The sequence below is a fragment of the Notothenia rossii genome (genome assembly GCF_949606895.1).
Source record: "Notothenia rossii genome assembly, chromosome: 11".
NCBI classification, from domain to species: domain Eukaryota; kingdom Metazoa; phylum Chordata; class Actinopteri; order Perciformes; family Nototheniidae; genus Notothenia; species Notothenia rossii.
This window is the reverse complement of record NC_136910.1, coordinates 44,446,303-44,462,290: the sequence shown is the minus strand read 5'-3', so window position 1 is coordinate 44,462,290 and position 15,988 is coordinate 44,446,303. Positions and strand designations below refer to the sequence as shown.

General features: G+C 38.9%; 1 protein-coding gene across 2 annotated transcripts in view; it reads left to right on the top strand.

Moving 5' to 3' along the window:
- The window catches only part of astn2 (astrotactin 2), a 291,201-nt gene that overhangs the window by 62,531 nt on the left and 212,682 nt on the right, over positions 1-15,988 (top strand). For both annotated transcript variants that reach the window (XM_079657488.1, XM_079657487.1), the window contains exon 2: positions 203-390. In XM_079657488.1, coding sequence (XP_079513614.1) covers positions 205-390 — 186 coding nt within the window. In that variant the 5' untranslated portion in view covers positions 203-204. The remainder of the gene's footprint in view (positions 1-202; positions 391-15,988) is intronic.

The following is a 15,988-nucleotide window of genomic DNA, read 5'->3' as shown; positions in this document are numbered from 1 at the left end:
TGTTGATGTGCGCTGAGACAGAGCACCGCACTGGAATACTAGTGCAGAACAAACAAACAAACACATTTGAACTTTGGCTATTTGGATGTTTTTCTTTCCTATGCATCTTCACACAATAAGGTTAGAAACACTGACTTTACCAGACACAGTTTAAATGATAACCTCTTATGTGTTATATGTCCTCTCTCCTTGTCTTCTGCAGAGATGTCCGGTACGGGACAAGATATTTCTCAGGTACACTGGAAGCAGCAGTGGTTGGAAAATGGGACGCTGTACTTCCATGTGTCCATGACTGAGTCGGAGCTTCTCGCCCAGACAACACAACCAACAGCTCGGGAGCCTGCTCATGCCCTACATGAACACATGCATCTGCTACACATCTCAGTTATGGTGAGTTATGAGGACCTAAGCCTATAATGTGTTTGTGGATACGCATAGAAATAGAATCCATGCACAGCACGGCAAATGTATTAGGACACGCACCATTGTTGACAATCTTCTGTGGGTAAGTGTGATCATTCATGATGTCATGTGTGACTGGTGGTTGCTGGTGGTTAGGCCTTCTGTCTCCTGATGAAAGTAGTATTATGCACATACACAAATGTGTGTTGTATAGTGTCGCAACAAATTGATTCTTGGGAAGGATGTTCCCATTTGGACAGTGTGAGGTTTAAGTAAATATAAACCAAAAGTGAAAATGTCATCCACACATTATGTTGACGTAGGATATTACTGAGCTAACTGCTAACACACCAACCAGCCATGGCATTTTATACTCGGGAATATACATAATTAAGAGTTATTGAAGAGCTTGTAAGCCCTGTTGCTAACAGGTCAGCAAGTTGACAAAGTTTATACCATCTGTATTATATCATAACCATTTCTCTTTGAAAAAAGTAGTTTATTCTCTGACAGAGGTGATTTATTAATGGTGGATGATGCAACAGTGAATTAATTACAATAACCTCCTACATCTTAGATTCTCTGACTCGTTGTTCCCCAACGTCAACCCTGTCAGCACAGCTTACTGTTGTTCAATACCGCACAAACTTGTCTTTACAGTTCACCAAAGTTTACATTAGAGTGAAAAAAGAAACGTGTATTATTTAGCCAGAGAGTGAATCCACTTTATTACAGAGAATCCATTAAAATGTATTGATTTCAACACATTATTTTGCAGTTTGGAATGTTGGCATCATTGTTCCTTTACTCGGATCTTTAAAGTGACATCCCCCGCCAGAAACGTTTTTAAGCCTCTATTTATAAAGGGGTTGATGATGACCTGTCCGTCAGTGTTGCATATGTTGATGCTCCTGTTAATCTTATTGTATTGTTAAGTGTTTGAGACACCTTGAGTTGATAATGCACTTTAGATAAGCACAGACTCCACTCCATTCTGCATGATGATGAGCGTGGTGATTTTTCAAAGTGTTTGTCCTCCCAGCTGGTATTAAGGAAGCCTTGGAATTAGTGATACTGATAGAGTGAGTGGAACGAGTAATGATTTGAAACCATACTGTGAAGGCAGAGCCAGAGCTACAGCTGCACAGCTTAAGACCCCGTTTACACGAGGACGAAACGGGTTGGATCTGCATAGTTTCTCTTGCGTATAGCCCTTTCGTTTACACGAGGCCGTAACAAAACGATAGAAACGGACCCCACAAACAATAACGGGTCCCAAGGTGGATAGATCTGCAAACGGAACGCTCTGGGGGGTCAAACGGCTCTGTGTGTACGCCTCTATACAATCATTTTCTGATAACGATGAAATAGCCCCGCCTCCCTCTCCCCACGTCTCCCTCTCCCCACGCCTCCCTCTCCCCACGTCTCCCTCTCCCCACGTCTCCTGCTCAGAGATCAGCTGCTGGGCTGTTAGAAGAGGGGGAGGAAAAGAGAGGCTCCGTTTATTATTCTTATATTATTATATAGAGTCATTATCAATTTGTTTTAAAGCTCAATAAATATCAAAGAAGACCTCTGACCGGCACTTTTCTAATTTTGTACGGAAGATTTCAACTTTAACGGACATGTTGACCGGCGGAAAAAAATGTTAACGGAAACTCTGCCGAACGGTCCCCCTCAAAAGTTAAACAAGTACAAACCACTGACTGTCTGTGTCATTGCGAATACAGTCGCTGGTTTATTTATGTCTGTATAGGCCGTTGTTGTGAGTGTGGACGGTCGGAGCATATAGCCTATAGCCTATTGCGTTATTTAAGGCACGTCTAAATGAAATGCTTTCTGACACTCTGGGTATTTGTAAATGTTGAATATGTAAATATGATATCCTCTGTTGTTTGTTTGTATGTTGTTTTTATGTTTCATGTGGAACTAAATGATGCAGATCTTCCTTGTAAATGAGATCGATGATCTCAAGGGACCAATCTGTCTAAATAAAGGTTTGAAATGAAATGAAATGAGCTTAGCCGATCTCCATTTAGAAAACAAATCAAGTTTTATTTATAGAACACATTTTTAAACGATTTTTGGTCGAGCCAAAGTGCTGTACATATAATACAAATACCCTACAGTAGAGACACTTTACAGCAAATAAAAACAGCACAGTTTGTGCAGAATATCAGTATGAGAAAACGACACCCTCTGTCCTTAGACCCTCACATCGTACAATGAAAAACCTCCGGAGAAAAATCCACAGTTTAAAGGGAAAATGGGAGAAACCTCAGGGAGAGCAACAGAGGAGGGATCCCTCTCCCAGGACGGACAGACGTGCAATAGATGCCGTGTGTAAATCGAAGGGATAATACATTTTACAACGTAGGTAGACCAAATGTTTGGAAATGCATGTGTCTATAATAAGAAGATCACGCATTTTAAAAGGTTTTTCGCCTGCCGTCTGTCTGAAAACTTGTAAGAGCATTAATTCATGGTTTTTACTAACCGGTATCAGTATGTTCGGCATCATTTTGAAACGTGTATTACAATTAAATCACGGTCAGATATGTTCATCTTGTTGTAGTTGTAGCCCCCTTGACAGCAATTCTCTCTCTAGTTTAGCAAACTCAGCCCGACTCAGCCCTGTTTGTTGGCCTCGATAGAACCACGATTTATTCGGGCCAGAAAAAAGGTGAAAAAGTAGCCCCGGGCCAAAACTAGGCCAAATGGAAGCGCAACCAAAAACAGGCCCCGCACGGCTTGGCACGCTTAAAGCGAGCTACCCGCTGCAGTGGAAACGCGCCATTACAGGCCTGGCATATGTACTACAGCGTTTCCAGCGTTTCCAGCGGTCTCGTGTGAATGGACGGAACGGACACGTTAAATGAATCGAATGCGTGTGAACGGAAGACCTTTTTGAAAACCTACGGTGCGTAAACGCAAACGTTCCCGTGTAAATGGGGTCTAAGTGTTGCAACTCCTGGTGTATTAGTTATTGTTGATGGGATGCTGTCAGGGTGTATGGGGAAGTGTCAACTTTTTTTTGTCTCACCCCATGCAACCTCTCCAAACTGCAACTAGTTTAAAAGTTGCTGCAGCAAGACTTCTCACAACAAATCCAATAAAGGAGTCCACAAAATGCCTATTGTAGATTATTTGCACTGGTCACTCTACTTTGTAGAATTGATTTTCCTCTTCTTTTATTCTGCTGCGTTTAAGTAATATATACCTCACTTAAATTCTTATGTATTATTTCAATACACTTTTAAAACACTTTGTTATTATTATGTCTGTATTTTCTTTGTTATTATTTATATTATAGCAGGTGGAGCAGAAATGTGGTTTGACAGTGATGGCTAGAAGACCTAAGGGTATCAGTATATTGATTTCATTGCCATACTGCAGCTTTCTGACTGGTGAATACAGAGTTACTGTTATTTGTAATCCTCTGAGGCTGAAGCTCACTATTAACATATACAGTACAGTACATGCACACACTCTACAGTGCAGCTGATAACTCAACTCCTACATACTTTTGTTCTCCGGCATTCTCTCACTAAAACAGTTTCTTCCCTCTAGACAGAATTGGAAACACCAGCCTCTGAACTGTCTCCACCTTGTGTTAAGGTGCTATCTGCTAGCATTTAAATAAATAATAATCACACCTTTATGGATGTCAATACCTTCCAAGTGCTTTATCTCATCTTGTTAATTCCTTTTGAATTCTCCTGGCTGTGTTTTTACAGATGAGTCTTCCTCTCCGATTCTTGCCTGCTCATCACCTTCTCATTTTATACCAAAAACGTGGTTACATTGTTCACACCTATCTTGTTATCCCCTCTCCTCGCACACCTTCTCTATTTCGGTATCTCCCCCTCTTCTCCATGCACACCTTCTCGCCGTCTCTTCGCTCTACCCACCTCCGCGTTCTTTTGAATCCTCTCACCTCTGCTGCTCAAGGCCCCACCTCCTCCTCTCTCACCCACAACACACTTTCGGTGTGACACTTTATTTGAAAGGGTGTGCATAACAGTGTTGTGGTACCTGACATGATCAACATGAATTAAACGTATGACATTATGACTATTCAGTGTCATTAGTTTGTTTTACACCGTCACTAAAACAAGAATATGTTTATTATATATGATTATGGGAACGGCAAGGGGATATTCTTCGTCACTTTATTCCCTGGTGTGACTACTAATTTAAAAAAGTATTTCCACTGGCAGTGAGACTTTTTGGATAGACATTTTTACTGCAGACATTTTGGCTCACATGTTTGTTAGGAAAATCACCTGTTATTATAGATTTAATAATGACTTAACAATAGGCCTTTGCAAGGAGCTATCATGCAGTATTCTCAGACCCTGTAACCATAACAGCTAAATAGGATTCAGCTTTCATTATTTTATTACAACCTATTATTTATATCTTCTTTTTTTATTTGGACTAAATGTCAAAATGTCTCCATGAAAAAAGGCGAATAATCAAACAGTGTGAATCATTTGTTGCCTTGTGGCCTTCATTTTAATTTGAAAATAAGTTTAGCTTATTTCTGTTGGATCAAAAGTAGTTCACAAATTATTGTGGAAGGAATGTATTCTTCATCCTCTCTTTCATCTTCTATACAAATTAGCTTTGATCGCTTGGACTGTTTTCTGTTCATTATTATCTGATTTAATTAGTTTTTACACATTTTTCCAGACATGATTGTTTTGTTCGACCCATTTTGTTGCATGTTTTTCCATTTCCAGGACCTTCTTTTGTTGGCAGGTTTATATGTGGACTGGCAACTCTAAATTGAACATATGTGAGCCCCCCCCCTCACACAGTACCCAGTGGGTGCTGGGATGGGCCAAAGGCTCCCGGGCCACAGAGCAGAACAAATCATTAGAGAAGATTGATGTTTCGTTTGCTGTTTTTGCTTTTGGATACATTAATTCTGGTATAATTACAAGTTTTATAATATGGGATTACTATAACTCCCCTATTTCTCTGTGTCTTGGTTGCGTCTCACTGTCCTCTGCTCAACCTTCTCTCAAACATCTTTATAATTAGATACAGCTGAACTTGTTAAATGTGTGCCATCATCCATCTTAACCGATATACTTGATGAAAGAACACCTCAGCTTCTATGTGTTCATACGAGTTGAATACAAAAAACCACATGAGGAGGACATACAGTACATATCAAGCCACTTATTTTATAATACAATCCTAATAGGCTCAGATGTGACCGTGTGTGGATCACACTCACAGCTTGATTTCAATAAATCCTTTAACACATTTTTCTTTCACTAGAAAATACTTCCTGGTACTATTGTATGATACTTCTTAATAAGTAAAACACATTTCTTTCAACCTGCATTAACTGATGTGTTTTTGGTCACTTCTTTCAGCGGAAACAAACGTTAAAAAACTGAGATATATCTTATGCATTGCTGAGGCATATATTTTAGCAAACGGTTGCCTTTTAACACATCCAGCAAATACAGAGCAACATGTGTTGTGTTGCATAGAGCTGAGGTGTACAGAGTCAACATATAGGCATTGGATGCATTATTAATTTGACAATATATTTATCTGTTTAAACCATGGTTTTATGCAGGTGAAATGCACTTGCAAAAACTCAGTGTAATAGTGTTTTTAGGGAGTTGCATTTAAAATATTGAATGTGTATAACATGTAAAGGACGAGGGTAAAAGTGAGGGGAAGAACAGGACATCGGGCCTGGTGGTTTGGCCCCATGGCCCCAAGGTGTCTCCTGGCTCTTTGAGTGAACATCACACTGTCCTGATGCTGTCAGTTCTGGGCAAGAATGAAGTGTGAGTACTCTATTATTCTGGCATTGAGCTGTCAGTGTCTCACTCACTCAGGCAAGCGTTTTCCCAACTCTCCCTGCTTTTGGTTGTCCTTCCTCTGCGCTGTCTCGCTGTTATGTGACAGCAGCAGACAGAGACAGGTATCTTATGTAACCCAGGCTAAAATGGCAGTTGACTGACGTGGTGTTGAGATATATTTATTTTACATGAGCGATACTCTTAACCATGAGAGTTACAAACTGTTTTTCATTATAACAGATTATTTTTTTATTGTTAGTGATTATTCCAAGTTATCTACAAGTCTCTAAAGCATGTTAGGCTATTCTTTAGTTTTTTTTTTTTTTACTGAGAATATTTTCATACAAAAGATTGATACGGTTCAGCCAACTGGTAAGGCCTGCAGTAGTTCATATAATGGTTGTTGACACTTATGGAAAAGTATCTTTCTTAACAATGCATGTAGACTTTGGAGGTTACAGCGAGGAGTGAGCATTTATTGCACAAACACAACCACTGGCCCTTCACTGTCCTTGTATTATCCGTTAGCTGAAAGCAACTCAGTGTTTATGTTTTCCTTACTCTTTAAACATACTCAAACACTGATTCAAGCATTCTTCAAATATAGAATGAATCAATGTTTGTATGATGATATTCTTCTCTATTGTGATACATATCTGTTCAATCCTTTAAATTCATCCTTGACTTCAACTTCATGGTGACACTCTGTCGGCATTTTGTTCTGTTCAACAACCCTGCTGAATCTGTTCTTTGGTTTCTTTTTTTTCCACTAATGTCTTTCACATTCTGCTGATGTTAACGCTTAAAATAACATAACGATGTGTGCTAACACCGTGATACAATACTCCCAAACATCTGAACAGGATAGCTGAGTTTCTGTTGAAGTTCAGCGACAATATGGCTATATATATCATTCAAATCCCTATGTGGAGGTTGAGTTAGCAACATATTAACAACAAATAACACATACAGTGTTATCTTACATTGTCAACCCGTTCTTTGAAATGTTTATTCAAGAAAGTCCTGACACATCTATTCTCAGATCAGTTGGTACATTACTTGTAATCACCACCTTCAGTTTATTGCAATAACTTTGAAAGAAACTAATTGGAGAAGTGAGGAACTACGAGTTTGTTCACAAAGGCAGAGAAACTTCTTGCCTTTGTAATGTACTTTGATTGATTGTGCGGTATATTCAAAATAAACACTTAAAAGCTGAATACTATAAAGCTTTTTTCTGCATTCAGTATACTAACATGTAGTGCGTTCTCTTTTATCACTGCAATCCTTATCCAATACATATTATACTTACACACTTTAGAATTTTCTGCAAGGATTGTATTTGTATTGGTTGGATTTTTGTCAAACTTCTATTTAGTCTTTGCTCTGCTTTTTTTGATTTATACCTTTTTGATTGATTTTTTTTAGCAGGAGCCAAACTGTGATTTAAACCATTGGAAGGGTTATATATTCTATATTTCAGTATCAGTGAAGAACTTCATTGCATTTTGTTTCTGCCTCTTACCGCAGCCTCTGTCTATATACACTATAATAGTTTTTCTTCATCTTACAATTGCAGAAACATTAGCATTACAGGAAGCACATACAAAGACTACAAACAGAATAATAAATATTTCCCCACCATCGCAGACAAGGTTGATTGATAGAATTTAGACCATTCTCGAAATAAATGTGACAGCCCTGCGGACAGAAAATGAGAAATAATAAATAATGTGATTCATAGATTTATTAACATCTAACACCAGACAGTTTGCCTCTAGAGTCACAGCAATGGTTTGATCAGACCTCTGAGATGCACTAAAGCAGCCCTTTTTATACAAAGCCTTTATCCCACAGTAAAGACAGATCACAGAGAAGAAGCCCTTTTCTCTGCTCAATTCAACCTTTACATCATAAACAATACATGTTGCGCAGTGCATGATGCTATAAAGAATACAGTTGAGATAGAATTGCATTTATTTCTCATCAGTAATCAAAATGAGTTAATGCCGTGGACATTTGAATATATCAATTCTGGGAAATATGCCGTCAGTCATACTGTGTGTAGCACTGGGAAGGACTTTTCAAAGAAACGGCATGTCGGAGTTCACTGGGAGGACAGGTACTATTTTACCAAAATGAGATGCAATAACAGGCTGGCAGTTCAGAGCCTTTCATATGCCACGTTACCGAAACATAATCATCCTTCCCCGAGATCTGTGGGTCCGCAGGAATTCTTTTTTTGCAATGAGGCATTGACTATCTGTATATTATGTTAAATACACCAGTTACCCAAACACTTAAAACTAAATAAAGTACTTTAATAAATAAAACACATTCAGTTTATTTAATTACATAATATAATGTCTTATAATTGAGGATATGACTGAGGTCATTTAATATTCCTGCGCTCACAAAAACTTAAAGGGAGGTCTACTATTCTTATCTCTGTCCTGATAGATATGCATGAAGATCACAGTGCACCTTACACGGTTGAAATGGCTTCTTTATAATTAAGCCGTCACTGATGATATATGACCGTCAGTGCATGGTGGGTCATCGAGGCATTCGGGGCAACCATGGCTCATCTGAAATCCGGCTACAAAAATTAATTTTCACCTCGGAACAGGCAGCCATAATGCTAGGGAGGACATTTTAAATTGCTATGTTACAGTCCAGGCGAGTTATAATTTAATTGCTCCAAGCTTTAATTGTTCCGGGTGTCTTACACATGCGCATTGTTGTAGCATGAATACCAAGTGCCTGTTAATTAAAATTATCTGGTTGCCAGCAACTTATGAGATTGACATTAAGCTTCTAGAGGTAACAATTATGATAAAAGTTATTTGCCAAAGGAGCTAATTGGTCGTGTTTGTAATTTATAAAAAGAATACATGAAAAAGCTTCTTTACATCATCACTGCTCAGTATGTGTCGCTTGCATTATACCAGCACTTACTCACAATAAAGGTTTAAATGGTAAAGTAGGTCTAAGGCTCAAGATGCTTTTTTGCAATTTTTTTATCTATAAAGTAAACCATAAAATGAATGTAATTATCGCTCAAATGTGATATTGAGAAAAACATGTATTTGTGTTGCCGTCCTTTTCCTCTCAATACATCAAACAGTTCTTTTATGACATGAGACCCTCATATTGAAAGCTATGTTGCATGTATCCAGTTAAACAAAATCCTATTATTTTTACCACAGTATATTTACATGTTTATATACTGAGTAAGTCACCTATTTGTATCCTCTCTCTTCCACCTGCAATGAACATAATGTAGTTCTCTTGTTTGTGAGCAATGTAGCTTACATGCTAAGACCTTAGTGCTGTTGTGTAGGTAAAAGTCATTTTACAGGTGGAAATACTTAATATGACAACGTTTTGGCATAACAAGCTGGAAACACAACACTGACATGTGAGCATGCACCTCATGACGTTATTATGTTGATACCATTCAGAAGACGGGAGATACAGTAAAATGTATTATCTCTTCGATTTACACACGGCACCTATTGCACGTCTGTCCGTCCTGGGAGAGGGATCCCTCCTCTGTTGCTCTCCCTGAGGTTTCTCCCATGTTCCCCTTTAAACTGTGGGTTTTCTCTGGAAGTTTTTCCTTGTACGATGTGAGGGTCTAAGGACAGAGGGTGTCGTATTTTCATACTGATATTCTGTACAAACTGTGAAGTCCACTGAGACAAATGTAACTTTTGTGATATTGGGCTTTATAAATAAACATTGATTGATAATTTGTTTTATCAACCTGAAGAATACAGATCTACTATTCAAGCCATGGTTTTGGTAACATCAACTCCTGAATAAAATGTCTGCTAAAATATCTGCTCCACTATGTACCATCTTGCTAATGCTTTGTCATTAGGTGCAATTCATGGGATTTTCGAGCTGTTTTAACGACCAAACCACAGCATTGTCAGCACACTGAGACTAAATTGAGACCATATAGTCTAACCTATAACTACGTTCATTTATAAAACAGTTTATTTGACTGATAAAACAATAATCAATTGTATAAATCCACTTGAGATGATTACAGGGATATTGTGTACACATTCAAGTAAGTGAAATGATGAGTCATAGCTGAAAGCATTTGTCAGGGGTCTAAGCTCGTATCTCTAATCAATGATAATATTCTATATATGTTTAGTACCGGTATTTATAATTAGGTTTTCATTATTATTATACTTCATTCAACATCATCATTTTTAATCAGCATTGGAAAGTCAGTACGACCACCAAGAACTCTCTCAGAAAGAAATAATTTATTGTTACCTGAAGCCCTTGGAATTTTCATTATATTTGGGCAAAATATAATGGATTTGTGCTTTTATACATTATTAGAAAAGTATTTTGATGTAAAACCTTTAGAGTATATTTTTGTATAGTTTTTTTCTTGAGCATAACTCCATTTGTCATTCATTTATAATTGTCCACCTGAAATAAGACTTAATTTGGTTGAGTAAGTGTTGTTCGTTTTCCGAAATGGAGGGCTGCCAATTAAATGACTTGGTTAAAAGTGTAAAGTACAAGTGACAAGTATAAAAGTCCATAATTACTGTAGAAGCAGAAAGTGAGTTGCAAAACAAAAATACTAATTTAAATCAATACTAAAATGTATTATGTTTGGTGAAGCTGAGGCATTTTCATTTCTAAAATGAATCACTCTGTATTTCAACTCTTCCTGGTGCTAGATGTCGTTTACCAACTGATCCAGACTTAACATGATGATGTGCCTTAAAAACATTGCTGCTGCAGTTGTCAGCATGCCATATGACATTTCACACACATCCTTCGCGCAACAGCATGTCTACAACTGAAAAATACATTTCTGATCCTGACTTGAGGACTCAATTGCATGTGTTGTCCTTTCAATCCTCACCTAAAGAGTCTTTACAAATGTAATTACAACTCCACAGCAATATAAGAGATGTCCATAGAGATAGGAATGCCAGGACGTGGCAAATCAAAAGCGTGTGTGAAAAAATGCAAATTGTCTGTAGCATGGATAGTGATGTTGCATGAACATTCAGCAGCATTCTGTTTCCCTTCTTCAGTATTGCCATCATGAAAAAAGAAACTAAGCCATTGGTTTCCATATGTTTCATACAGCCGTGGTGTCCGTCAGACTTTGTGTCTCACAATGTAAATTATGTTGTAAAAGTTCAGAACTTTTTTGTGAATATTGGCTGTTGAAGAGTGGCTGCAGCAAAAGTGTGCTGCGGGCCAAGGCATAAAATATGTGTTAAATGATTTCAAAAGTGACTTTACAAGAACATACAGTATGTGTTACTTGAAAGCATTGGCCTGAAAATGGTTGGTGAATGTAATATTTCAAATGTGTATTGTGTTCTTCTGTTAGAAAATATATATACAGGACTGTCTCAGAAAATTAGAATATTGTGATAAAGTTCTTTATTTTCTGTAATGCAATTAAAAAAACAAAAATGTCATACATTCTGGATTCATTACAAATCAACTGAAATATTGCAAGCCTTTTATTATTTTAATATTGCTGATTATGGCATACAGCTTAAGAAAACTCAAAAATCCTATCTCAAAAAATTAGAATAGTTCCTCAGACCAAGTAAAAAAAGAAGATTTATAACAGCAAAACACAATCAAACATTTGAAAATGTCCATTAATGCACTCAGTACTTGGTTGGGAATCCTTTTGCACGGATTACTGCATCAATGCGGCGTGGCATGGAGGCAATCAGCCTGTGGCATTGCTGAGGTGTTATGGATGCCCAGGATGCTTCAAAAGCGGCCTTTAGCTCATTAGCATTGTTGGGTCTGGTGTCTTTCAGCTTCTTCTTCACAATACCCCACATATTCTCTATGGGGTTCAGGTCAGGGGAATTTGCAGGCCAATCGAGGACAGTAATGCCATGGTCAGTACACCAGTTACTGGTGGTTTTGGCACTGTGGGCAGGTGCCAGATCATGCTGGAAAATGAATTCCTCATCTCCATAGAGCTTTTCAGCAGACGGAAGCATGTAGTGCTCTAAAATCTCTTGGTACACAGCTGCATTTACTCTGGGCTTGATGAAACACAGTGGACCAACACCAGCAGCTGACATGGCTCCCCAAACCATCGCTGACTGTGGGAACTTCACACTGGATTTCAAGCAACTTGGATTTTGCTCCTCTCCAGCCTTTCTCCAGACTCTGGCGCTTTGACTTCCAAATGAAATACAAAACTTGCTTTCGTCTGAAAAGAGGACTTTGGACCACTGTGCAACTGTCCAGTGCTTCTTTTCCTTAGCCCAAGTCAGACGCCTCTTCCGTTGTCTTGAGTTCAGAAGTGGCTTGACCATGGGAATACGGCTATTGTAGCCCATTTCCCGGACACGTCTGTGAACAGTGACTTTTGATACCTGGACTCCAGCTTCAGTCCACTGTCTTTGAAGCTCCCCCAAATTCTGGAAGCGACTCTTCTTCACAATGCTGTTAAGGCTGCGGTCATCTCTCTTGGTTGTGCAGCGTTTCCTGCCACATTTCCCCCTTCCAACAGACTTTTTGTGGATGTGCTTTGAAACTGCACTCTGTGAACAGCTTGCTCTTTGAGAAATTTCTTTTTGTGTCTTAGCCTCCTGATGGAGGGTGTCAATGACGGTCCTCTGGACAGCAGTCAGATCAGCAGTCTTCCCCATACTTGTGATTTAGTTTACTGAACCAAGCTGAGTGTTTTTCAAGGCTCAGGAAACCCTTGCAGGTGTTTCGAGTTAATTAGACGATTCAAGTGATTCGTTGAACACCCTACTAGTATACTTTTTCATGATATTCTAATATTTAGAGATAGGATATTTGAGTTTTCTTAAGCTGTATGCCATAATCAGCAATATTAAAATAATAAAAGGCTTGCAATATTTCAGTTGATTTGTAATGAATCCAGAATGTATGACATTTTTGTTTTTTTAATTGCATTACAGAAAATAAAGAACTTTATCACAATATTCTAATTTTCTGAGACAGTCCTATATATATATATATATATATATATATATATATATATATATATATATATATATGGTACAACTAGTTCCTGAACAGTGTCCTTCACATGCTCATATACAAGAGAGGGTGTATCACAGTCACAAGATGCAGGAATACCGGTTCACAGCAGTATACAATGTTTTGTTTGGATTTGCTAAGGCCGGGGGCCCTCGTCAGAAATGATCATGCTTGTCACATGTCTATCTCCATAGAGGCTGAATCATCATGTTAATCGTTGTCACATAGCTATCATATGCCGAAAACAGTGTGTCCTGACGCTTTTCTGGGTAATCATACATCCTGTCATGTACACAGCTACGTAGGGCCTTTGTTATCATGTGCTACTCTGATATTGGAAGAGTACATTCAGTATTTTCCCAACATGTTCCTAGCTCACATTCTAATTTTAAATTAAGTTTTTTATGCTCATTAGGGAAAGGTTTTCCTTGAATGGGGTGTGAAAAACACACCTTCTCCTTGACTGCCAGCAGTGGAAATACAAACTTAATTTCGCAACATCCAGCAGACTCCTCAGTCGGTGATAAATGTGCATATGTTTAAAGTAATGGGCATTTACCGAATATGGCACCAATGGCGCCTGGCAGACATGACGCTGTTTTTGCTAAATTACAGCTGCATTCTGCCAAGGCAACCACACAGCACTGTTCTCAAGTTCACACTGCATGGAAGAGAGGGTTTAATCTGTGACACCCTCACAGTAGCCAGGTCCCTTAGCCTAACCCTCAAGCTCTCCATACTACCCCAGTGGATGCTACCATGGAGAGCACCCATGAGCTCCCTCCAATGATGAATCTCTTGCCTTCTGTCCAAAGGGCTTATTTATTAGTTTCAAGGGGTTCCCCAGTGTTCTCCATACCCTTTTTGACAATGGAGGTCTTCTCAAAGTCAACCTTCTGTATACAAAATCATAACACACACACATTATTTATCTGCTAAAACTTGGGATTTAAAGGTCCCATGTCATGGCCATTTATACTGATCATAATTCCATTGTTGAGGTATACTCGAATAGCTTTATATTGTGCAATTTTCCAAACTCACATTGGTTTCTCATACAGCATCTCTGTATAGTATGTGTATTCACTCTCTGTCCTAAACGGACCTCCCTGTGAGCCCACTGTGCTCTGATTGGTCAGCTCGCCCACTCTGTTCTGATGAGTCTACAACTATGGTCTACCACCGTTACAGCGGAACATCAGTGATTATGTGTTACAATGGCGTTAGCAACCAGAAAATGACACCAGTAACGACAAACGGATGAGAATGCTGCGTGGGGTCTGGGTGTTGGCGGGATGTTGTGCGGCTCGCTGCTGCGGCATCCCCCCCAGCGCGTCACAGTTTCGCCGCTGAGAGAGAGTGTGTGTGTGTGTGTGTGAGGAGCTCCACGGATTGGTCCATTTGGGTATGGGCACGTCACTGTACCCAGGAAGAAAGCAATGGAACAAGAGAAATCTCCAACGAGGCGTTCTGGGGCAGCATAGACAGGTCTTTTCTGTGTTAGAGTTTTACTCGCTACAGGGTGTACTTTGAGGATTTGTGACTTTGCAGACCGTCTACATGCAGAAAAACCTTCATAACACACAAGGGGACGGGTAATAACCGTAAAAGCAGGACATGAGAGCTTTTAAAGAAAAACAAGAATTGATACTTTCTTCTATTTATTTACTTTTTGTAACCAAAAAACACTGTCTCGTTAGTTACTACCACTTATTTAAACAACCTGCATTTATTTTATGTGGCACCTGCAATATGAGCATAAACCATTAATCAAATGCATGCTAGTGCAACACATATATGTATTGCATCATCCCAACAAACCATTAGAGATAGTATGGAACACATTGTAAATACTGTATTAAAAGTGACAATGGTTACTGCAATCAGGGTACTTCAGCTACTGAAGAAAGCTGCAATGTTCTTTTTTTTTATTTCTGCCTATGCCCCAGCTCTAACCTCCTTGTAGTGTTCAGTGTATACAATCCGTGACTTGCACATAAGCTCAATAGCATTGCACAAGCAGAGAGGATATTTCTCCCTGTAATTCCCCTCCAGGCATCAGGGTCACTAATGTGTCCATTTATGTTTTCTAGTACCACTATACATTCATAAGAGGAATTCTGTTGGCTCATGGCTGTTCAGGGTATTTCAACCTACTATTAGATGCTTGCATAAAAACAACAGATAGTGTTCTCCCCTTTATGCATCACACGGTCACATTGGGGTGACCCTCTCATCCAATGGGACTCTCAGGCTTTTTAGAAAGACAATTTGTCCTCTCACCTGAAACTGTTTTACCTTGTATGTCCCCTAAATAGGCTTAGGTTACATTTAAAAATTGTCTCTATAGTTAGAACAAAGATTCAAATGTCAAGAGACACATGATTTAACTTTGTCCACGTTTCTTCTTTGTGTCCTGTTTAGCTTGAGTTAGTTAATTAAAAACGTTATTCATTGAAGCCGTTAACATTATGTGGAAGTGTATGGTCCATACAATCTGTTAATGAGTATGCCTCTGTATAGTACTGTATTGCACTGTATTCAGTCCCTACTTCTGAAACTCACATGCTCTTTCACCACCCATCCATTAAATCCATCAACAGACCTGCCTCCCCGCCTTGCTAATAACCTGGCTTAACCAGAGCCATTTTTGCCTTGACACATTGTCGGGGATGATACTGCTGATGTAATAAGATAACGATAATGGTTTTTCATCA